Raw genomic sequence first — 24287 nt, forward strand, 5'->3', positions numbered from 1 at the left:
ATAGTGACAAAATGGTATATTCTTGTGCTATAATAATTGGAAAACCAAAAACTTTTAAGAATGATGAGAAGTTTATATAAAATAATGCAGAATCAATATCCATACTGATAATAGATATACAGATTACAACTATGTTAATGACGGGAATAAAATCTGGGAAAGTTAGAGGTTAAAGGGAACATGAATGTAATTTCATTATTATTTCATTAAAGTTGCATATGCTTGATTTGAAAATACCATAATGATGGAATCTCAGAATTTGTAGTTTTAAAATTAATTACATATTGAAATCTGTTGTAACATTTTACATTTGCTCATTTGCTATCTAGTTTCCTTACCTCTTTCTGCTAGATTCTGTTCCTAATTTATGTTGTTGTTGAAGGAAAGGGAAAAAACTTTAGGCGTGCCAATATGATTTATTAAAAAATAACAATGATACATTTTACCAAATTCTTGTATTTTTTGTGATACTAAGCCCTATTAATGACTGAAAGATTACAAAGGAGAAGGCTGCTTTTGGCCTGCAGGCTGTAGTTTGCCCATCACTGGGCTAGGCAATGAGGGTCAAGTGACTTGCCCAGGGTCACACAGCTGGGAAATGTCTGAGGCCAGATTTGAACCTAGGACCTCCCGTCTCTAGGCCTGGCTCTCAATCCACTGAGCTACCCAGCTGCCCCCTCCCAATTCATTGTTTATCTGAACTGCCTCTCCCTTATATAGATAAACTTGGACTTGCTATCCAACTGCATGCCATAGTTTGGATTACATGCAATTTGTATCTCTTGATTTTTTTCTATAGTCTCATGCTGATGTTTTTTTTTATCCCAGGATGCTCCTTGGCAAAAAAGCCCATTTTGTTAACCCAAATATTCTCTTAGTGATGCTGTAGGTTTGCAAATCTTGACATTCTAGATGCCAAAGAATTACAGTTAACATAGGAACTGAGATATATAAATGGGTGCTCATCAGCTGCTACATGTTTCCAGTTATCACATACTTGCAAGAAATATATAGTGAAGAGTAGCTAGGAAATGAGTGGTGAGAAAAGTTGGTCCTGTTGTGTAGAAAGAGCAAGAAATAACTGATGAATAGCTAGACTGCTACATTGGAACTCACAAAATGTAAAAATGCTTAGAAGTAGGGAGCCATGGGGTGACATAATCAACTTGCTCAAAGGATAAGACATAGATGGGTTGTTGTATAGTTCAACAGAGATGATACCCAAGTCAGTGAAATAAAAAAATATATTTAAATATAATGAATGCAAATGTTTCTGTGAATGCTTATTAAATTTATAAAATTTTTGAGAAGAAAAAAAGATCAGAATCAAACATTTGAATTTTTGTTTAATTTCTGGGGAAAACTACGTTAGATGGTTTTTTGTGACTCAAACACAAACTTCATGTTATCCAGGCTCATATTAAAAACTAAATATTGTGGTGGGGGGGAGAGGTTGATGGCTCAGTGGATTGAAAGCCAGGCCTAGAAATGGGAGATTCTGGGCTCAAATCTGGTCTTAGACACTTCCTAGCTCCGTGATACTGGTCAAGTCACTCCAACGCCCAGCCCTTACCGCTCTTCTGCCTTGGAACCAATACAAAGTATTGATTCTAAGATAGAAGGTAAGGGTTTTTACACTTAAACATTGATCTAATATGGTAGAATTGCTATCCAATTAAATTTCATGGCAACTTATTTCTCTTTTTTCTCTAGAGAAAATACTATAGAACTGAGAGATAGAGAGGTTTTTGTTTTTGTTTTTGTTTTTGTTTTTGTTTTTGTTTTTGTTTTTGTTTTTGTTTTTGTTTTTGTTAAGAACTGGTTGCTGCTGTCTATGCCAATATGCTTTTTTCCCCAATGAAGAACAGGTATAGAAAGGTTACTTGCCTAACACTGGGAGCCAAATTGGAAGAAGAAACCAGGTTTCCTATCACCAAGGCCCATTAGTCTCCCCTAATCCTTTTTCTCCCTTCATTATAACACAACTTACTGAAATAGGATATGTTGTATTACAAAGGCAAAAGGGAAAGTCCACGTGGTTGACTAAAGAAAAAAATGCAATTAAGTTGACTATGATCTCCTTGAGGGCTAGGTCTATTTTTAAAGTTTGTTTCATTTAGCATGATGCTTTTTGTGCTTAATAAGCATTTCATCTTTAAAGTGGTAACTAATTTAGCATTTATCAAATAAAATATTGTGAGAGCCTTTCAACATAATTATAATGAACTATGCATAATCTGATTTAATTTTCCTACAGTTCAACTATGTGGCATTCATTCCCTACAAGCGTGCTATCCATTGGCATTTGGAGTTCCTGCCGCTCTAATGGCTGTATCTCTAAGTAAGTTTCCCTATCTAAGTCTCACTCATGCAACAGACTTACTGAGTCTACTATTGTACTTAGCACTGTCTATAGCTTTATTTTTTTTTTACGTGTTTACAATCTTGGAGAATCTAGATAGGAAGACTACATTCCCTAAGCTAGAGTGTTAAATATGGATGGTGTGTAAAATATCAGTGGCTTCATGCTTTTGCCTTTGTTTCTCCAGCCTTGTTCACCAAACTAGTTGATTCCCGCTTCCTTCTTCAGTGAGTTCAGCACCTGGCTGATATTCTTTCTCTTCTCCCTACTTCTCACTCCCACTCCCCAGTCCCCACACTGCCACTCTAAAACTGGGGGATGTCAGCCTATATATTGCTTCTTTCTCCAAAACTTTAACTTCCCATTTCCTCAATTTATTAATTTCTATTACCTATACCTCCATTCTACCTTTAAATCCAAATATAGTCATATCTTTGATCTTGCCATTACCCATAAATAGTCTACTTCCATAATTATAGACTAATATTTCTTTGCCTGATCATTATCTTTTATCATTCCTTTTGCTTTGTAATCCATCATCTTCATGGTGACCTCCTCCCCTTAGTTCTTTCACAAGCCATTATCCCTACACTAGCGATTCACTATGCTCCCTTCTCCATTTTGACCATTTGGTGAACCCATTCAACTCTGCCCTATCCTCTATAATCAAGCTCTTACCTTGAATTTTTCCCACCATTTTCTGCCTTTCTCTTCCTATTCAAATGAGATAATATTTATAGAACGCTTAGCACAATGTCTGGCCAACAATAGGTGCAATCTAAATGTTTATTCTCTTCCCTTCCTCTACCCCTATTACCATCCTACTGAGTAGAGCTAAAGAAAATCACAAAACTGTGCTGAGTCTAATACAAATTTATGTTTCATAATCTCAATTGGGCCTTCATTCCAGCAAGACAATCCTATTATACCTCCCTAACTGATTATTAGTCCAGTCTCTACAGTGATTTTTTTCCAACCTTTTCATCATTCTTCAAATCTCTCATGGCAGCCTCCCACTTTCTCAGTTGAGAACCTTGCTTCACACCTTACCGGAAAAAATGAGGTCATTTCCTGAGAATTCTCACTTCTCCCCTCATCATCTTATATCACTCAGAAATCTTCCCCAACTGTCTCACAGGAAGAAGTGGCTTTTTTCCTTGCCAAGGCAAACCCTTCTACATATACACAAAATTCCATTCCATCTCATCTTTTCTAGAAATTTCTTCCCTCTATCTTCTCTGATATCTTAATAATTGTTAATCTCTCCCTATCCACAGGTTGCTTACAAATATGCCTATTTCTCCTCAATCCTTAAAAACCCTTACTTGAACCATCCATCCCCACTATATATCGTCCAATATCTCTTCCCTCTCCTAGCAAAGTTCCTTGAGAAAGTACTCAGGAGCATCTTTCTTCTCATTCTTCTAAATCCTTTTTAGTCTGACTTCCCAGTTCATCATTTAATGAAATTCTCTCCAAAGTTACCAATAATATCTTAATTGCCAAATTCTTTCACAAAGCTATTGTTTCTGTGATTTGTTCTTTGACTTTCATTACTTAAGATTTCATTGTTAAATCTCCATTTGTGTGTGTGTGTGTGTGTGTGTGTGTGTGTGTTTGTATACAGATGTATTCCATATACTGAATACTATTTTCATTATAATCTGTAAAGGATGTATTTAACTATTGGGGTTTTTTATATTTGTTATACTATCTCTGTGCCTTAATATCTGATCAGGTTTTATAAAAGTCCTATGTTCTATTAAGAAATACATACATTCTTTTGCACAGTCTCATTTAGAAGATGCTCTAACTCTTTTAGTGCTGGTCTCTACCAATTTTTTTTATTCCATATTTTCTCTTTTTAAAATCATTCTTTTGTTCAAAAACCAAGAGTGAAATCTCCTATAATTATTGTTACTATGTCTTCTTGTAGTTCAATTAATTTTTTTATTAATTTAGATGCTAAGATATATGAAGCATATATATTTAATGTTGATTTTTGTTGTCTGTAGCTTCTTTCAGCAAAGTATAATTTTCTTCTTCATCCCTTTTATATTGTGAATATTCATTTTTTTCTTTGATAGCATGAATACAACTCTTCCTTTTTGGTATCACCTTATGTACAATAAATTTTGTCTTGAAACTTGATTTTTATTCTGTGAATATCTTTGTTTTTTAAATGTGTTTCTTATAAACAATAAATTATGGGATTTTGTTTTCTTAGCCACTCTATGGCTTTTTTTCATTTTATTTATTGTTTAATCCATTCACACTTAAAGTAATGAAAGTTAGATAAAATTTTTTCTTTTTAATCAACATTGTAGCTTATCTGCATGACCAATAAGACTGCAAAAAGACTATGGTCCAATACCTGAAGAAATTTGCTTAAAATATCTGATGAACTGTGGAATTCTCTAATGGGAGACTTGTCTCTAAACTTATTTATTTGCACTGTTAGATCAATGGAAAGCAAACTATTTGAATTTTTTTAATGTAAAAAATACCTCTGTTAAGTTATGAGATTTTTTATGCTCAATATTTTTAAAGGGAGTGGATAAGAGAACAACCCATTTGAAGAGTACTTAAGCATCTTTTATGAAACTGCATTGTAGCTTTCATTCACGATGCCCTTGATACATAAAGAATAGCACAAGCAATTCTTCCCTTCACTTTAGTTGTAGAGAGTAGTGTTCTCAGAAGATGGGATTGTATATGGGTTCTTATCAGAAAATGGAAACTGATGGGTGCACATTTCTCATAATCATAACAGTTAGGAGACAAAGACATTTGCTACCCAAATGCATTGTGCATAGATGAGTGTATACAAAGAAATCTCAGAATGGAAAGAAAGTGCTCACAACTGGGATAGGATGATAGGAGGAAAAACTTCCTCTTGGAAATATCTTTTCATCTGCGCTTTGAAGAAAGGCTAGCAATTCAAGGTAGAAGTAAGGGAATGCATTCCTGAATATTTACATAGGTGCAGAGAGAAGCAAAAGACAGAAGGCCAATTTTGGGGTCAGACAGAAAAGAGATTTAATACAAGACAGTGTATTTTATCCTGGAGTAAATAGGGATCCACTAGATCTTCTTGAGTTAGAGTGACACAGTCACATATACTCTTCAGGAATATTAATGTTATATTTATAGGAGGGATTGCCATGGAGCAAAAACTAGAGGCAAGGAGACCAGTTAAAGGATCTTGGAGAAAAGTCATGAGAGAATGAGCTAAGAATGGTGGCTATATGAAGAGAGAGAAGGAGATAGATAAGATGTTGATTTTATTTTTAGAGGCAGGATGACTAAATGAATATGGGAGGTGAGAGTGAGGGAAGAGAAGATGACTATCAACCAATGCAGGGACAACATAGGAGACAATTAAAGGAAGGAGATAAGTTCTTTGGGGGGTGTGATGTCTATGGCGCATCCAAGGGGAAATATCTAACAGGGAGCTGTTGATGATTGGTGCTCAAAGAAAAGACAAGGACCCAATGTAGAGATTTGGGAGCCATCTGTCTAGACTTTATTAACCTATGGAAGCTGGGAAAAATCAATAAGAGATGGTACAGTGAAAGTCATAATAACTGATTAGCAATTTAGCTGTGGCATGAAGCCATATATGACCTTCATGGTCACAAGATCATTTTGAATTTGATACATCCCAAGAGAATATAAGTTCCTTGGGAGCAAAAACGTTTATTTTTGTCTTTGTTTTCTTAGCATGGTATATGGCACAGAGTAAGAGTTTAATAAAGGTTTGCTCATTGATTCTCTAATTTGCTTCTCTTTAGTTGTGTTCTTAATCGGCAGTAGCATGTACAAGAAGGTTCAACCTCAGGGCAATGTAATGGCTGAAGTTGCCAAATGCATTGGAGTAAGTATGGCAAATTATTCTATGGGTACATTTAATCATCTTGGAAAAATCTTTCTATTTCCCTTTAGGGAAAATTTTTCTTTGTATATTAGATTAATATTCTTCCTTGCCATTCCACATGGCACCCCATTTTGAATTCCATATAATTTGCCTTGAAAAACCTTTTTCAAAAATATCAGCCAGTTCTAAAATAGACATGGGTATCTTCTAGTTATATTAGGCTAACTTTTGTGTTTGGTTTTAAAGCTTTTTTTTTTAAATCCTTACCTTCCATCTTAGAACAAATATTGTGTATTGGTTCTAAGACAGAAGAGTGGTAAAGGCTAGGCAATGGGGGTCAAGTGACTTGCCCAGGGTCACACAGCTAGGAAGTGTCTGAGGTCAGATTTGAACCCAGGAACATCCATCTCTGGGCCTGACTCTGGATCCAGGCTTTTTAGTTTTTAGAATCTCTTTAAGTATACTTGTCTTATAATAGATACATGTGGTTCTGAAAATTTTTTTTGCACTTCCAACATTCAACTTCTCCTTGGCTTCCATTTTAAAAAATGGAAGATGCTTCCACCAAAAAAAGCTTTAATTAACACTTAAATGAGGAACCTACCATTGACTAGCTATGTCCTTTGAGACAAGTCACTAAAGTCACTCTGGACCTTAAACTTGAGATATCCAGTCCAGGCCTTTGACTTCCATTGTACCACTCTGATTCTGGATTAGGAGTGAGACATTTGACCTTTAAAAAATACGATTCCTTGAATACTCAAAGTAAAAAGTTAAATTGTTCAGAACTTAAAATCATGAATGACCTAAGGGTCACTTCTTGTACTCTCTGCTTCAATCCTTTTAAATCAGAAACAGAAGCCCTGAGAAATTTAGGGTCTTATCAGAGACATTTAATAACTAAATGGGATATAGATCTTCTAGTCTAGCATTCATTAAAAAATTACACTACCTCAAAATATCTTTCTCTTATTTTATAAACAGAGTTAATAATTAATGTTATTGTGCTTAATACTTGATTTTAAAAAATGCCTACACTTAACCAATTCTGGTAGTGATTGGTCATCACAAAGGCTCTTCTGTCTTATAAAATCAAGACCTTCTCTTTACTATTGTCATTTTCTTACTGTAGACTTTTCTGAATGAATTTTGGGCTATCTTTAGTAGTGACACTTTGACACTTTTTTTTTCCAGTTTGCAATCAAGAATAGATTTAAACACCGAAGTAAAGAATTCCCAAAGAGGGAGCACTGGCTGGACTGGGCTAAAGAAAAATATGATGTAAGTATTTTACTCATCTTTGATTGGACTCAATCAATGGCTTCCCTCTGGAAAGAGCTTCAGTAGCACTTTCTATATGGTAGTCGCTGTTTTAGTTTAATTTAATTCATTATTGGTCTTTTTTTAGTTAATTAATTAATTTGTTGGTTACATTAAAATTCCCAAATTAATTAATTGGTTAGTTTACTAGCCAATAAAATAATGGTTATTTAATGTAACCAATTTGTTAGTTACATTAAAAATCCCAAATGAAAGGATGAAATTTCCTTTCATCCCCATACTAGAAAAGGATGATTCTCATTCTTATAATATGAAACCACCTTGTTTGCTCATGAAATGCTTCACCAGCATATTGTTATTTGTGTTTCTAAATGTATTCCTTTGTTTGCTAAGCATATTTTCCTATTAGTCTTTCTGCCTCATGGAATCTTTCTCTTCCTTCAAGATGTTGCTCAAGCACTGACTTGTATTTCAAAGGTTCTTAACCCTTTTTGTGTCAGGGAGACATTTGATAGTCTCAAGCTTTTGGACTGCTCAGAAAGATGTTTTTAAATGCCTAAAGTGTATATATGTTTGCGTGTGTATATATATATATATATACATAGTCACAATATATATATGTACTCATATATATACACATATATATAGGAAAGCAATTATATTTTTAAAAAAGTTGTCTAAATTTTTAAAATTGATTGCACAGTAGGTCTATGGATCCTAACTTTAAAATCCCTGTCACATATGAAAAATTACCCAATTCCATTCCTCCCTAGCTGCTAGTTCTCTCTCTCCATAAACCACTTCACATGTAGTTATTTTTATATATTTGCCATTATTCTGTATATACTTATTCTGTAAACTGTATACCTACATCTATGCTTGTTGTAGTTCTCAGTTGAATACAAGCTCCTCATGAGAAGAATTTTCATTTTTTTTGTATTTGCTACCTTAGTGCCTAAGACAGAGGCTGGCATATTATAGGTGCTTAATACATATCTTGTTTATAGCTTGATGCCACTCTTATGTATGCTAATTTTTATTATTCCAAAGGTGAACCTTTCTTTTTTTTTTGTATGTGGTACAGTCCTGAAATATATGTAAGTTTGGAACCATAGTTTGAAAAATTGTCAAATTCTTCTGTAACTTTAAGGCTTTTTATAATGTGAATTTCCATTTGCTTGTAAATTGGGACTCATGTAAAAAAGGGAGACACACTGGAGTTGGCAAGTGAAAGATGAAAAAAGTTATCATTTTTTGTTTCTCCCTGTTTTAGGAGCGGCTTATTGCACAAATAAAGATGGTGGTAAAGGTGATGTTCCTGTATATCCCTCTCCCAATGTTTTGGGCTCTGTTTGATCAGCAGGTAATAAAGTTATTGCCAGGTCTGCACTTCAAATATTTAGCTAAAGATTCCCAGGAGGTATCCCTTTGGCAGGCTAGAAGAACATTCTGGGTTCCTATCCCATTCTTAGCCACTCTGTGGCTACATTTTGAGTTCAAATGTTAAAATGAGAAAGTTGGATGTGGTTGAAAGAGCCTGTGAATATTTTAGCTATATCTGGTTTTATTATTGTTGTTGTTTTTGTTTTAATAAGTCACTTTGTTATCTGAGATAAAAACGTAGCCAGCAGAGTATCTTAAAGGAGTCATTATTTACTAAGAATTTAGCTGATTTCATTATTTCTACATCATTGGGTATTTTCACTATTTTTAAGGGCTCAAGATGGACTCTTCAAGCAACAACCATGAATGGAAACTTGGTAAGTGGATAAAATATCCTCCCCCCCACCTTAAGTATCCATTGCTCATATATGCTAGCTGATCAATGAAGTCTCCTTTCTCTCTTTTAGGGAGCGATTGAAATTCAGCCTGATCAGATGCAGGTACAGTTGAGGACTTGGGGGTTTTTTATTTCTTAAAGATGATTTAAAACTTTGGAAGTGGCCAAATTAATTGTGTTAACTTTATTCCTAATTTACTCACAACAGACCGTGAATGCCATCCTGATTGTGATCATGGTACCAATTGTAGATGCTGTAATTTATCCTTTAATTGCCAAGTGTGGGTTCAATTTCACGTAAGTAAAAGTTTTTATTTTATATTTTATTTATTTACATTAATTTATATTCATTTATTATTTATATTTTATATGTGTATGCATATATAGTTATACCTATAAATATTTGTTTATATATAATGTGTTTGTGTGCATAAATCCATATATTTATATACACATTCATATACACATATAAATTGTATTGCTTCTTATTTTTGTTGGAGTTCTATGCCTCAACTAGATTGAGTTCCTGGAAGATGACTTTTTATTCACTTCTCAATGGTAATACCTAATAGTGCTTTGCAACCAAAAGTCTCATAAGTATTTTCACTTAAGTTGGTTGAATAAAGGCTCAGGGACCTCTGAGAGTTTGCCTTTTAAGATTAAGCATGCTTGAAAGAAATTCTGAATGTGATCTCCAAGTCATGGTTTCCTTGTGTATCCAGGAGAGATAAAAGAAGATTAGACAATTTTGGATATCTTTCATATGGGATAATAGATTTACAACTAGAAGGGTGTGAATATTTTTTCTTACTGCACAGTAGAAAAAAAAAAACCACCACTATCATCACCACCACCACCACCACCACCACCACCACTGGGTCTTTCTTTTTGTGTAAATTCAGATCGGGGAGAAACAAACTCACACACACAAAATCAGAGCGAAGGGAACAAAAAAGTCTGGGGGGTGGGGTGGGGAGGGCTCTCCCGGACCACATGAGTACATTTGTGCTTTGTATGGTTCTATATTTAAAACAGGAAAAAAAAAAAAGGAAAAAAAAAAAAGACAAACCACCACCACCAAACCACAAAGGGTCCATGCTCTTCCATGCATACTCACTATGCATAATATAGTTGATAGTTAAATTGGTTATTGCTTTTCTTGTCTTGTTACATAAAATCTTTTCAATACAAGTTTAGTCTTAATGGTAATAAAACGTTATGGTTATTTATAAAAAAAAAAGTCATTAAGTACAATCACTTCATCTTACAGATGAGAAAACTGAGGCTGAGAGATGTTAACTGATTTGCCTTTGATTTCACAGATCTTAAGAATCTTGAGGCAGGATTTGAACTTGGGTCTTTTTGATGACAGGTCAAGTGCTCTGTCTACTCAGCAACCTAGCTGCCTCAAGAAACAGTCCTTGACTCAAATGAGATCTCTGTGAGATGTTTTTATCTAAACTGTTTTTTAATTCATCCTAGTCATCTCTAGTAGGTCAGCAATGAATAATTAGGTAGAAATAAAAATCTCCTAATAAAAAGGAACTACCATTAAGTCTGAATTAGCTAATTATATAACTAAACTTATTCATTCATCCTGCAAAGGCATGAATTTCTGATGTGGTCCATTGGTGAAAACTTGAGACATCCTTGCTTTTATTTTTGGAGGATCTTTTTGAATGATTTGGCTAAGTTTGAATGTTGGACAGTCTTCTTCTTTGGTTCAGACCTAGATGTAGTTTCATCCATGTCTTGAAATTCCATTGTAGAAAATCCTTTCACCAGGTGTGCAACTGAGTCACTACACCTGTAGCAGAGAAAGAACTGCCTCACATATTCCACTAAGACCAAGATTTGAACTTAGGTCTTTCTGAGTCCAAGGTTAGCCTTCTGTCCACTGTACAATGTTGTCACTGGTTATAGATTAGTGTTTTGTGTTCCAAAGGCCAATGTACAAATACTTTAAGAGCAATATGTCCTATAAAATTTTTTCAAAGCTGTAGGATCTCCTGTTCTCTCCTTCTTTCTCCCACTTCTTCTCTTCCTCCATCTTGCTCTCATATTGACTATCTAACCAAATGCAATTCAGCCCTGGGCTATGTTTGTTTTATTCATACGAAACAGTGTGTAAGGAATTCCTATTAGATATTATTGTATTTACATTTGCCCTACATCTTTTCTTTTCAGGTCTCTGAAGAAGATCACTGTGGGTATGTTCTTGGCTTCCATGGCCTTTGTTGTAGCTGCAATTATACAACTGGAAATAGATGTAAGTTACCCTTTATCATTAGGCAGCATTTCTCCCAATGGTTCTAGGGAGAAGGGAGTCTAAGTTCTTTTCCTCCCATGAAAGCCCCCAAAGCCTAGGAATTAACTTAATTTTAACCTTGCCAAGGCATTGTTTTACCTAACACATCCCTTAATGGTAGGAGAATTGTCGGCTTTTACCTTCCCCCCCCCCCCCTGTCAATGGGATAAAGAACAAAAAGATTGTGAAAAACTTCCGGGAGTTTCTTAGAAATTTATTTGAAGAATAAGAGGGAAAGATGGCTTCTCAAATGCCACTTGTCAGGGGACAGACAAGGCATAATGTCAGAACTGGGTCCAATTTTCAAATGAGTTTTGTTTTACCTTTTGGCAATCTCCTTCTTTTCCCTCTGTTTTTCCATGCTTTTTCCCTGTAGTACAATGCATTCTTTCCTGAAAGTGCTTTTAATATTAAGGATCAGCTAGATAGTTCAGTGGATTGAGAACTGAGTCTAAAAAAAACCCCTAAAAACTAATATTACAGAGAGTTTGTTTTCCTTCAAAGAAGTAGATTCCAAATGTGCAGGATAGTTTGAGTATATCTTTTTTCTAAGCTAGTATGGCACTTACTTCCTTTTATGACCATACCCATCACAAAACTGACATTCAACCTCTATACTTTTGTATAAGCTTTTGCCTTTCTCAAACTCCCATGTCTGGAATATGTTTCTCTGCTTTCCTCCACTTATTTTTTTTAAATTAATTTTTGCCTTCTTTTTTAGAATTGTTACTAAGTATGGCTTCCAAGACAGAGGAGCAATAAGGGCTAAGAAATTGAGGTTAAGTGACTTGTCCAAGGTCACACAGCTAGGAAGTATCTAAGGTCAGATTTGAACCCCGGACTACCAGTCTTGAGGTCTGTCTCACTTTTCCTCCATTTAATTCCACTTCTCTTTTACTTACATTTCAACTCACATAGGTATTATATCACACCCTATCTTCCCTTATCCTTCTAGTTATTAGTGTTCTCCCCTCAACTCCTTCTTCAAATGACCTAGTATTTACTTATCTATGAACACATTATATTTCACCAACCAAAAGGGAAACTCCCGAGGGCAGTTAATATTCCATTTTTATGTTTGCTTTGCTTATATTAAATCTAAATACTCAGGTTGAATTCAGTGCAAGGAAATAGGAAAGATATATGGAGTCTTCTCTAAAGTGCAATGTTGGGACCACATCTTTTAATATCTCTCAGATAGGACCATGCCAGTGGGTCAGCTTAGCAAACAGTACAACTTACAATGTGTGTGTGTGTGTGTGTGTGTGTGTGTGTTCAAGACCTTTATATTAGCAATGCATATGTAATTGTGTGCTAATAAATGCTTAACTATCAGCTTTCTGAGAGGAGGGGGGAATGTATACCACATATTTTAAAGCTTAATCTTCGTTATTAACATTTTCTCCATTACTTTCTTAAATGAAGATAACCAACGAAATAATTGATCAAATTCTCCTTTATAGAATTTGATGATTTCTGAGATGTAAGTGCTCACACTGCAAATTTAATCATCTCTTGTGAGCCTATTTGAATTGGCTTCAGTGTATTCATACACCTAAGCCAGTTTAAAGTTCTTGGTTGCGTTAAGGTTACTTTTATTAGTTTTTATTTAGATAGGATTCCATTGATTGTAATAACTACCCTAAGCATTCCTTTACTTACTTTTTTTCATGTTGTCCAGAAAACTCTTCCAGTCTTTCCTAAAGGAAATGAAATCCAAGTTCAGGTTCTGAATGTAGGCAATGAAAACTTAACTGCATATTTTCCTGGACGTGAGAAGATAAATGTAACAGTGAGTGAGGTAAGTAGAATTAAGGACAATTTTTTGTATTTTTAACTTCTCGCTTGCTTTTGATTTGGAAAAACTATTGTTCAATAAACGAATTAGGTAAAAATGTCTACTGCCTAGACTATGGCAAATATCCATATGGAAAATCTACAGAGTGTGTCCATAAGAATATGTGTGTGCATATTCACGTTTGTGAATAAATGTATAAACATATACATGTGTACATGCACATATATGTATGTACATATACCCACAGATATACACAGATATGTGTGTGTGCGTGTGCTTATATCCATCACAAAAGTCCTGAAGTTAGGTAAAAATAAAGATGATCAGTATGGAACAATTTGGAATAGAATGGCTGCTTCTTGTTTTTGTTTTTCAACAGACAAGAACTTTATTCAATCATCCTAACTAGTCATTTTGCTTAAGACTGGAAGTCCTGAAACTATTTTTTTATAGAATTACTTTTGCTTGTTCTCGATGTTTGAAACAATACATTTGAATGTCTATTGCCTAGAATAATTACAATAGAGTTACCTTTAAGATCTCAAAGTATTTTGAATAGGACTAACAGTCAGTGAGGAAATTTGGGATCTATTCCCATTTCTATCACTAGCTACTTTTGTGAACTTTAGAGCTCACTTATCTTCTTATGGTTTCAAATTTTTTATATATTTTTGATAACACAAAGAGGTCATATAAATTTATTTCTTAGGTAACAATTGATTAATTTTGAAAAATTCCCATTTCAACATTTAATTTAGAGGATTTGGACCTTCTGATTCCCTTCTAGCTCTTAAGTGGACATATTAAAATCTAAATACTTTTATTATTATTTACTTATTAGTGACTTATGGTAGGGAGGTGGGGTAGGATTCTCAAGCCTACTCTGCCATCAGTTTGTGTGATCCAATAGAGATTAGTTTCTCTCTATAGTGATTAAATTATCATTATAATAGTTCTATTATTCTCTATTTTCTTCTATCATTCTTTTCATTCTTGATTTATCATAACATCATTCTATCTTCTTTTCTAAATATTTTCTTATATATAAATAAAGGGAGAAGTGATTTCAAGTCATACCTTCTCAGAGTTGGAAGAGACATCACGTTATCTGAAAGGCTCTCTAGATCATGTGTCATGCTTTAGTAATCCTAAAAGTGCTTTGCTGAAACACTTCCAGTGACAGAGAGCTTATACTCCCTCACCTAGTAAGATCCTCCTTTTCCTCCCTAAAATTTGCTTCCTTATAACATTTTCTCTGGCAGAACTCATATTTCTGTATTTTTTGGAGCCAAGCCAAACCAATCTAATCCATCTTCTGTTTAATAATCCTAAAATACTTGAGGACATCAGATTCTTGCCTCTTTTACCACCAAAACTTCCCTTCTTCAGCCTAAACATTTTCAATTCCTTCTGTTAATTTCATATTTTCATCCCTCTTGAACCTCTGTATACCATAGCAATTTCCTAGCAAAGTACTCAAATGGAATTAAACCTTATTTGACTTTCTGATCATTGATTGATATTATATGAGACATGAAATGGAGAAAAAATGTCATAGATCTGGAGGAGGTGGAGCCAAGAGTCTAAGTTGGAGCATTCCTGATAATGATTATAAGCCTTTTTGATAAGGATAATAAGTTTATCCTATTTATAAATGACATTGAATTGAGCCTTGGAACATTTCAGAGCCTTGTAGATAAGATAAAGTTCAAGAAATTGGTCCAATAATCCAAATTAAAAAAAAAAAAAACAATTAGATGAAGAGTACTTATTATCTAGAGCAGTGATTCCCAAAGTGGGCGCTACCACCCCTACCCACCCCAGTGGGTACTGCAGCGACCCAGTGGAATGATGATGGCCACAGGTGCATTTATCTTTCCTATTAATTGCTATTAAAATTTAAAAAAATTAATTTCCTGGGGGCTAAGTAATATTTTTTCTGGAATGGGAGCGGTAGGCCAAAAAAGTTTGGGAACCACTGATCTAGACTATGATATGCATTTGAATGAATAATCTAAAGAGTTCATCCACGGGAATATACGTATATATGACACAATCTTAGGCAGACATTGTGAATGAAAAATAAATGACACCCTGAATTGAGTAGTATGAGGAAAACAAGCTGAATGGCATTTGAGAAATTACAAAATAATTTACCTTGTAATATCAGTGACCATAATTCACTGAAATAAAAGCTCCTACTTTTTAATACCGATACTCTTCTGCAGATTGGCCAAAAGTCAAGGAGCCCCCAAATTTCCAATAAATTGAAAGTGAAGATTGCTCAGAGAGTAGCAGAGCCACAAGCATCTAATAAGTGTGTAGATGAAGGATAACATTATCAAAAAGAAATTATGAAAAACTGGATTTAAGAATAGCATTTAAGAAATGTATTTCTGAAAAATACAGCCATATTATAGTGAGAGCAAGGGATGAGTGATGGATAAGGCTTATCCTAGTGAGGGCAAGAAACTGATCTATTTGGGTAAATGTAATAACTCTTTTAATATGTCACTCAGAATTAGACTTCCAATGTGTTCTGACCTGCCTTGTTCCATTTGTTATACCTCCATTCATGAAATTTAAGCCTTCCTTAGTTCTTAGTTGTGCAATATATTGACTATTCATAGCTGTCACACACTAATTTTTTTCCTTTAAAATCTTACCTTCTATCTTAGAATCAATACTGTGTATTGGTTCTAAGGCAGAAGAGCAGTAAGGGATAGGCAGTGAGTGAAGCTTACGTGACTTGTCCAAGGTCACATAGCCAGGAAGTATCTGAGGCTAGATTTGAATCTGGGACTTCCTATCTCCAGGCCTGGCTATCAATTGAGTCATCTAGTTACTACCCTAGTATCTTCTTGATATTTTTTTCTTATTCCTAACATTCTTAAAAAATAGTGGGTTTTGTTTTTAGGGCTTACTACAAGCCTCAGTTCACACTGTATTTTTATTCTTCTTGATATTATTCTCACAGTACTTTGCCATTATTTCTTTTTAATCATCATTATTTATTTACTTGCCATGTTTTCAGTATCTTGCACATTTAAAATCTTTGATCTCCCTAGCCATTCTTCTTAGCTACATCTCCCTTTTCCTTCTCATTCTAATCAAGTATGACTAGGCTATCAGATTTAGTTTCTGAAAGTCTTTCATCACTTTTGAGTCAGTGAGCTGGCTTCACTTTCTGAAGTCTGTAGGTTATGGCATCCTATCTGTCCTTTCTCTGAAATCTGAAATCCACCCTCTTAAAGTCTAGGATTTGAGCCAAATCATGACTCAATTTCTCCTCTTTAAAACAGACTCTAAGATGGCTCAGTCTTGTTGATGTCTATTGGACATAAACATTTTGTTTTTACTGTTATAGGCTTTTTGTCCTTGCATGTTAAATTGGCATTAGCACTTACCTTTCAAACTATGATGACATGCAATTGATAAAATGACTTCTTTAAAAATGAACAACATCCTACCTTCTGTCTTAGAATCAGTAATGTACTAAGTATCAGTTCCAAGGCAGAAGAACTGTAAGGGTTAGGCAATAGGGATTAAGTGACTTGCCTAGGGTCACATAGTTAGGAAGTATCTGAGGTCAGATTTGAAACTAGAACCTCCCATCTCTAGGATTAGCTTTCTAACCAGTGAGCCACCTGGCTGCCCTAAAAGAACTTCTTTACTAGAACACACTCTGATATCAGGATGCTTAAAGTAATAAGGACTAACATGATGGAAATCCTCTAGAGTCAACTCATCTTTGGTCAGTCATTAACTAAAGTTATCACTAAATAAGAGACATCTGACATTTGAGCTGTCTTGTTTCAAAGGAATAGAGGGATTCACCATGAGTGGCATGACTTAAGTCACTTGGGAAAGCTGATTGACTTGACAAGATTTGGAAATTAATTCTATTTCAAATCAGACAGAGATTATGTCAAAACTATTTTCTGAATTAAGAAACAAAATAAAATAAATCCAAGACCTAGGAAGGACAAAGCAGCATGAAATAATAGATAGTGATGTAATTGTATTCAAGTAGGCTGGGCTTGAATTCCACCTTTGATAGTAGTTTCATGACTGTCATCAAATCACTTAATCTCTCTAAGCGTAGATTCTTCATTTATACAAAGAAGGAGTTGAATGAGTAGTGACAGCTGATATTTATTTGAATATCATGTTGAAATTTATAAAGCACTTTACATATCTCATTTGATGTACACAAGAACTTGAAATAGGTGTGACGTGTATTATTCCTATCTTACAGGTAAAGAAATTGAGATTCAAGCCCTTGATCACAGAGATAATAAGCATGAGGGGCTGGATTTGAACCTAGTTCTCACCCTAAAGTTTATTTTTAAATTATTTTATGTAGTCATTATATCATACATAGTAGAAAGCTCAAAAATTGTGAAATCCAGATTGAACTGAGACTTTTGAGAAATTCTAATATATGCTTTTGTAATGTGAAAAGGATTTTTCCCCTTTTAATTGATGGCCAGTTAAGGGGAGATATAAGAATCTTGTTTATTATGATTAGGAAAATAAGAGAGTGAAAGAATTACTCAGGATTTTGTTTCTGCTTACTTTGTCATAAAAGAATCTTTAAATTGGGAAAGAAAAAATGTCAATACTAACCAACTGAGACCCCTATTAAGGGACAATAAGGTAAGGCAGTAGAAGCTATAATCATCTAAAGCTTCTCAAGGCCATTTGACATAGCCCAACTGGAACCACTAGATCCTTTGTTAGATTCTACCTATTGGCAGTAATTAACTTTCATAGGATATAATAAAGACAAATTTAACAGACCTCATGAAAATTTACCCTGACTGCCATAATCCTAAGATATCTTGAGGTAAGGGCTAAAGGCAAATGTTTATTGGATGGAAGTCCCAGGTAAATAGTGCAAATGTAAAGGGGGGAAAATCTGCTTTAGACTTGCATGGAGATGATTCAAGGATCACAGGAAGTATTCAAATCACAAGCAACTGGATTGCCAAATCCTGAAGTTTCCAATATAACATGATAAAATAGATTAAATTTGTGAATGTGGCCATCTTTTTCTCTTCTACAGTCCAGTGGCTTCCTGACTTTGGATTTCAATAGCCCACCAAATATAAACATTTCTTTTGGGCAACAACCACAACAATACCCAGTTGAAAATTATTTTGAAAAGGGCTATCGCCACAGTGTTCTGGCATGGAATTCCAATAACATTGTTACGGTCAGTATTTTTATTAAAGAAAAGTATTAGCTCTATGTTGGTGGGGCTTATAGTTGATGTCATTGGCTTATTACCATTGTTAAATATTAGCTCTCTAGACTGTTTAAGAAAAAGAATTGTCCCTATTCTTGTTGCTGATAAACATAAATTATTTTACCTCCTTCCCATATAAGTTGGTAGGTGAAGGTAAGAAGATAATACCTGATCTTAGTTATAACAATGTTATCACACCTGAGATCCTTGAAGAAAAAAGAAACTAGACTTCAATGAATCATTTATGTACCAGATACAATGCTAGGCACTAAAGATAAAAATACAAAATTGAGAATTCTCATTCTGAAAGAGATTATGTTCTCCTTAGGGATCAGCTTGAAATCATCATGGTTCTTTCCAATGCATTAAATCATCTTACTTCTCTCTTAGTACTTGAAAAGCTAGATTTCCCAAAGAAATGAATTTGGTGAAACTAAGCCCTGTTTAACCAGCTGGGAAATGCAAATATATACAAGGTTTTCTATTGACACATATTAGCAGTAGAGCGAAGAAATTGGTTGCTCCACCAGCTAGCTCTTGAACCAATTTACTTTAAAGATACTTATGGTGGATACTCAAGCTGACTTTTATACTATGAGAAATATGTACTCAAATAATTTCAGTTAAAAACATTTTCTTTCTCTCTCAGCTGAAAGACAGCCTTAAAACGAAGCCAGAAAAAGGACTAAATGGAATCAGGTATCTGGTTTTGAACAAATCTACATTTTTTCTCTTCAGCAGTCTAGATTTCACTCAGGATTTTGCATTTTCAATATAATTTTTACTGCTTTCCCACCAATCACTTTGCCGAGTCAACTTATAGTTTGTGTTAATTTGGACAGAAGTATTGGCTATAGCTTTCAAAAGCCATGATACGGTTCCTCTGTGGAAGTTTTGGATTAGTGTATAACACTCAGGAGAGGTGTCAACTATTTTTGACCAAAAGTTGACTTCACTTAATGGTATAGCAAAGTCAAAATGTGAGAGTTGTAGGATCTAACCTTAAAATAATCTAAGTCTCAATCTTCAAAATGAGTCTTGTAAAAGAGAGTTCTTATTTGAATTCATTTTTCTCATCTTTCTCTATGACAGTTATAAAATAATAATAATAAATATTTCTGCCATTGATCTCTACTTTTGAATTTGTTTACTTGCTTACCTTACATAAGGTCTTCAGTATACTCTAGGATTTAACAAGATCCTGTTCTGTAGTACATTAATTAGTCATTAATGATGAATTCTTACTTCTAAACACTTTTCTTGAGGCTCAAAGAAGATGAAATTATTTTACCAAAATCAGTCATCTATTAAATGTGAGAGCCATAAATCAACTTCAGTCAGCATCTCTCAACTACAAGTCTAGTTTGTTTCCATTATGACTCATTTCCTCTCTCATATTATTATGTTTCACCTCTCCTTGAAAAATAGGTCTTATACATGTTGATTCGTTTTACTTGTATATATTTATTTGTTAAAATGTGAATTCTCCCATTGCATGGGAGGAGAAAGGTGGCTTTTAAAAATTAAAACATCAATAGAATGCTTGAAGGAGGAGCATTCCCCTAAAATCTATTCTTTTGTGTTTATATTGCTACTTGTGCAGTATTTCTTCTCTCATGGAGATGTTATTTTAATAAGATTTGAGAATTTTCTACAGTTCAGCTCTCTCATGCTCTCCCCATTCCTCTAACCATCACCCACTCAGCAGTTCAGTTCATTATTGTTGTTCACTTGTGCCCAACTCTACATGACTCCATCGACTTTGTCAGTAGGGTTTTCTTGGTAAAGATAGTGAAGTGGTTTGCCATTTCCTTCTGCAGTATGTCTCCATTTTTCAGATGAGGAACTGAGACAAAATGGGAGCTAAATAACTTGTCCAAAGTCAAATCACTAATAAGTTCCTAAAGCTGGATTTGAACTGAGATCTTCCTGACTCTAGAATCAGTGCTCTAGCTACTGGGATAATGTTGCTATATTGCTGCTATTCCACTCATGAAGACCTGTCTCTTTCCTGTCCATCTGTCCTCTTGCATATTCATGTCTCTCTTTTAAAATGTCAAAACAAGACTCAAGATAGTCCACATTTTTCTCAGTGTTAGGAAGAAGCACTTTTCCTTCTGAATTCCAAATTCCAATCAAATCCTATTACATTACCTCATATTCCACAATTGAAACTCTACATATTACTTTCACATCTAGTATTTTGTTTGATCTTCTTTCAGTAGGGTTGGCTGGGAAGGCTTTTCCATTTTTATCAGCAGAGGCTCAGTAATTATGACTTATTATGTGACCTCAGGGGCAAATGAATGGTGGACCTTGTTGAAGAATCTTTCATTTCTGACTCAACTAATTCATTGCTCTTCTTAATCTGATATTATTAATAAAGAGTCAGTAAAATACATTCTAATGATCTGGTCAGAAACCTAGCATAGTAGAGATTTAGACTATATAAAGTGACATTCAAGATATATTCTAGAAATACGTTAAAAATTGAATACCTGAAATGAACCAATCTCTTTGTTTTTCATCTTTTTAGTGCCCAGAAAATTTTAGTAATTTTAGAGTTTGGGGTAATTGTATATCAAGTGTATATTTTATTTCTGTAGATACCTTAGAATCTCAGACGAGAGATTAAATTTCAACTTTGAGTGTTTCACTGGCCATAAGTTATTCTATAATTTAAACTCTGACAATTTATGTAGTTGCTTTAAGATTTTCAAAGAACTTATTCTCATTAGTACATCCTGATATTTTAGAGGATAAAACCCCCAAACTTTCCATCTCCATTTTCTTGCCCAAAGCCATATGTTCTCTGGGTAGAAAGGCCAATCTTAGAATGCAGGTTTTTAACTCCCTGGTCCAGTGTTCTTTCTGCTGTGTCATTCTGGTCACTTTAGCACCTTTAGAATTTTGTACCTTATTTACATTTGTTTTATAATTAAAACTTTCCTTTTTGCTTTAATGGATTTATTTTCATAATGCCAAAAAGAATAAAGGAATTTCTTCAGATTTGGTACTAAACAAATCTAAAGTAAATGCTATGCTAGATATATTTAAATACTAAAGGAACTCTTCTTTTCTAAGTGTTATAGTCAAATATTTTGAATAAAAATTCCATCAAAGACTAGATCTTAGGAAAGACAATAAAATGTGGAGACTGTTAGAAAACTAGTAATAACATGTTAAATGCCAAATATTCTCTACTTTCTTGTATTTTAAAAGACACTTAAGTCATTGTCAAATCTTTCAGATTTGTCAATGGCTTGGATCATGCTGTCAATATCACCATGGATGGAATAACATATGAGAATATTGTCTCTTACAATGCCAGCGATTATGAATTTTTTTCTTCTGGAGAGTGAGTAAATTCAAGAAATTTCAAGTGGGAATTCTGGTTCTATTTTCTTTCTTTTTTCTAATTTTTTTATTATTTTTATTTTATTATCATGCAAAAATACTTCCATCTTTGTCATTGTTGTAAGAGCACACTCAGACATAACCAAAACCCCAAAATAAAACCATAAATACACCAATGTGAAAGATAGCTTGCTTTGATCCACATCCATCTGACTCTTAACAGTTCTTTCTCTAGAAGTGGATAGCATTCCTCATCATTAGACCCTCAGAATTGTCCTGGATCATTGCATTTCTGAGAGTATTGGCTTTATTTTTTTTAAAAGATAATACAGTCAAGGCAAAGACCAGTGAAGATGATGAAACAGAGGGAACAACTCCATGATACAACTATTCTCACAAAGACCTAGAGCATGAGACTCCCACAACCAAGGTGTGCAGTTAGAAAATTATACAAATCAGGGCAGCTGGGTAGCTCAGTGGATTGAGAGCCAGGCCTAGAGACGGGAGGTCCTAGGTTCAAATCCGGCCTCAGACACTTCCCAGCTGTGTGACCCTGGGCAAGTCACTTGACCCCCATTGCCTACCCTTACCACTCTTCCACCTATAAGTCAATACACAGAAGTTAAGGGTTTAAAAAAGATTTTAAAAAAAGAAAGAAAATTATACAAATCAGAATGAAGAGGTTAAGAGATCAGGAAACACTTGTATCTTATTTTCATCTGAACTAGTCAAAGGTAGAAATAATTGGGTCCAGGAATATACTTCATTCAACAGAGAACCAAAAGAGAATAGGTAGTAATCATGATCTCAGACAAGGCAGCATCAAAAATATCTTTGAATATAACATTTTCCAAATTATGTATAACAATTTTTAACATTCATTTTCCAAAATTTTGAATTCCAAATTTCTCCCTTATTTCCCTCCCCCTTACCAGGGATGGTCAACAATTTGATCTAGGTTATACATGAATGACCACAGAAAGTATGTATCCACATTGGTCATGCTATGGAAGGAGACTTGTATAAAACAAAAGCAAAAACACATACACACAAATAAAGTAAAAAATAATATGCTTTGAAATATATTCAGACTCCATGAATTCTTTCTTTGGAGGTAGATGTCATTTCTTCACAAACCCTTTGAAATTGTCTTGGATCATTACATTGTTGAAAATAGCTAAGCCATTCATAATCATTATACAATATACAATTACACTGTATAATTTTCTACTGGTTCTTTTCATTTTATATTGCATTAGTTTATGTAGGTCTTTCTAGGTTTCCCCAAAATCATCCTGGTCATCATTTCTTATAGTACAATAATGTTCCATCCCACAACTTATGCAGTCATTCCCCAATTGATGGACATCCCTTCAATTCCTTGTCACAACAAAAAGAGCTGCTATAAATATTTTTGTATGAGTAGGCCATTTTCTTCTTTTATTATCTCTTTGAGATAAAGACTTAGTAATGATGTTCCTGGATCAAAAGGTGTACACATTAATCAATCAATTAATTAATTAGTTAATTAATTAATTGAAGAAATTTTTTTAAAAGGGTGTACACAGCTTTATAGCCCTTTGGGAATAGTTTCAGATGGCTCTCCAGAACAGTTGGATCAGTTAACTTCAATAGTGCATTCGTGTCCCAATTTTCCTACATTTCCTCCATCATTTGTTGTTTTCCTTTTTTTGTCATATAAGCCATTCTGAAAATATGGGATTAAAACAATTCAGAGTTGTTTTAATTTGTATTTCTCTAATCAATATTGATTTAGAACATTTTCACTTGAAAATAGCTTTGATATCATCTGAAAACTACCTGTTTATATCTTTTGACCATTTATGATTTGGGGAATGATATGTAGTCTTATAAATTTGACTTGGTTCTCTATATATTTGAGAAATAAGTCCTTCATCAGAGAAATTTGCTATAAAATTCCCCCCTTGACTTTCTCCTTCCCTTCTAATCTTGATTGCATTGATTGTGTAAATTCTTTTTAATTTCATATAATCAAAATTAGCAAGTTGACATCTATAATGCTCTCTGTCTCTTTTTGGTCAGAAATTCTTCCCTTCTTTATAAATCTGACAGGCAAATTATTCCATGCTTCCATAATTTGCTTATGGTATCACTCCTTATGACTAAATCATATACCTATTTGAAACTTTTCTTGATAGATAATGTGAAATGTTGGTATTTACCTAGTGTCTGCCATACTGTTTTTTCAATTTTCCTAATAGTTTTTGTCAAATAGTGAGTAACTGTCTCAA

General features: G+C 34.1%; 1 protein-coding gene across 1 annotated transcript in view; it reads left to right on the forward strand.

Moving 5' to 3' along the window:
* Nucleotides 1–24287, forward strand: part of SLC15A1 (solute carrier family 15 member 1) — a 102241-nt gene that overhangs the window by 69725 nt on the left and 8229 nt on the right. Inside the window, exons 8-19 of the mRNA XM_044669346.1 lie at nucleotides 2258–2341; nucleotides 6157–6239; nucleotides 7434–7520; nucleotides 8794–8883; nucleotides 9236–9280; nucleotides 9371–9403; nucleotides 9509–9597; nucleotides 11488–11569; nucleotides 13290–13409; nucleotides 18475–18624; nucleotides 19307–19356; nucleotides 21908–22015. Of these exons, the coding sequence (XP_044525281.1) occupies nucleotides 2258–2341; nucleotides 6157–6239; nucleotides 7434–7520; nucleotides 8794–8883; nucleotides 9236–9280; nucleotides 9371–9403; nucleotides 9509–9597; nucleotides 11488–11569; nucleotides 13290–13409; nucleotides 18475–18624; nucleotides 19307–19356; nucleotides 21908–22015 (1021 nt within the window). The remainder of the gene's footprint in view (nucleotides 1–2257; nucleotides 2342–6156; nucleotides 6240–7433; nucleotides 7521–8793; nucleotides 8884–9235; nucleotides 9281–9370; nucleotides 9404–9508; nucleotides 9598–11487; nucleotides 11570–13289; nucleotides 13410–18474; nucleotides 18625–19306; nucleotides 19357–21907; nucleotides 22016–24287) is intronic.

The sequence above is a fragment of the Gracilinanus agilis genome, chromosome 3 (assembly GCF_016433145.1).
Source record: "Gracilinanus agilis isolate LMUSP501 chromosome 3, AgileGrace, whole genome shotgun sequence".
In the NCBI taxonomy this organism is placed as follows: domain Eukaryota; kingdom Metazoa; phylum Chordata; class Mammalia; order Didelphimorphia; family Didelphidae; genus Gracilinanus; species Gracilinanus agilis.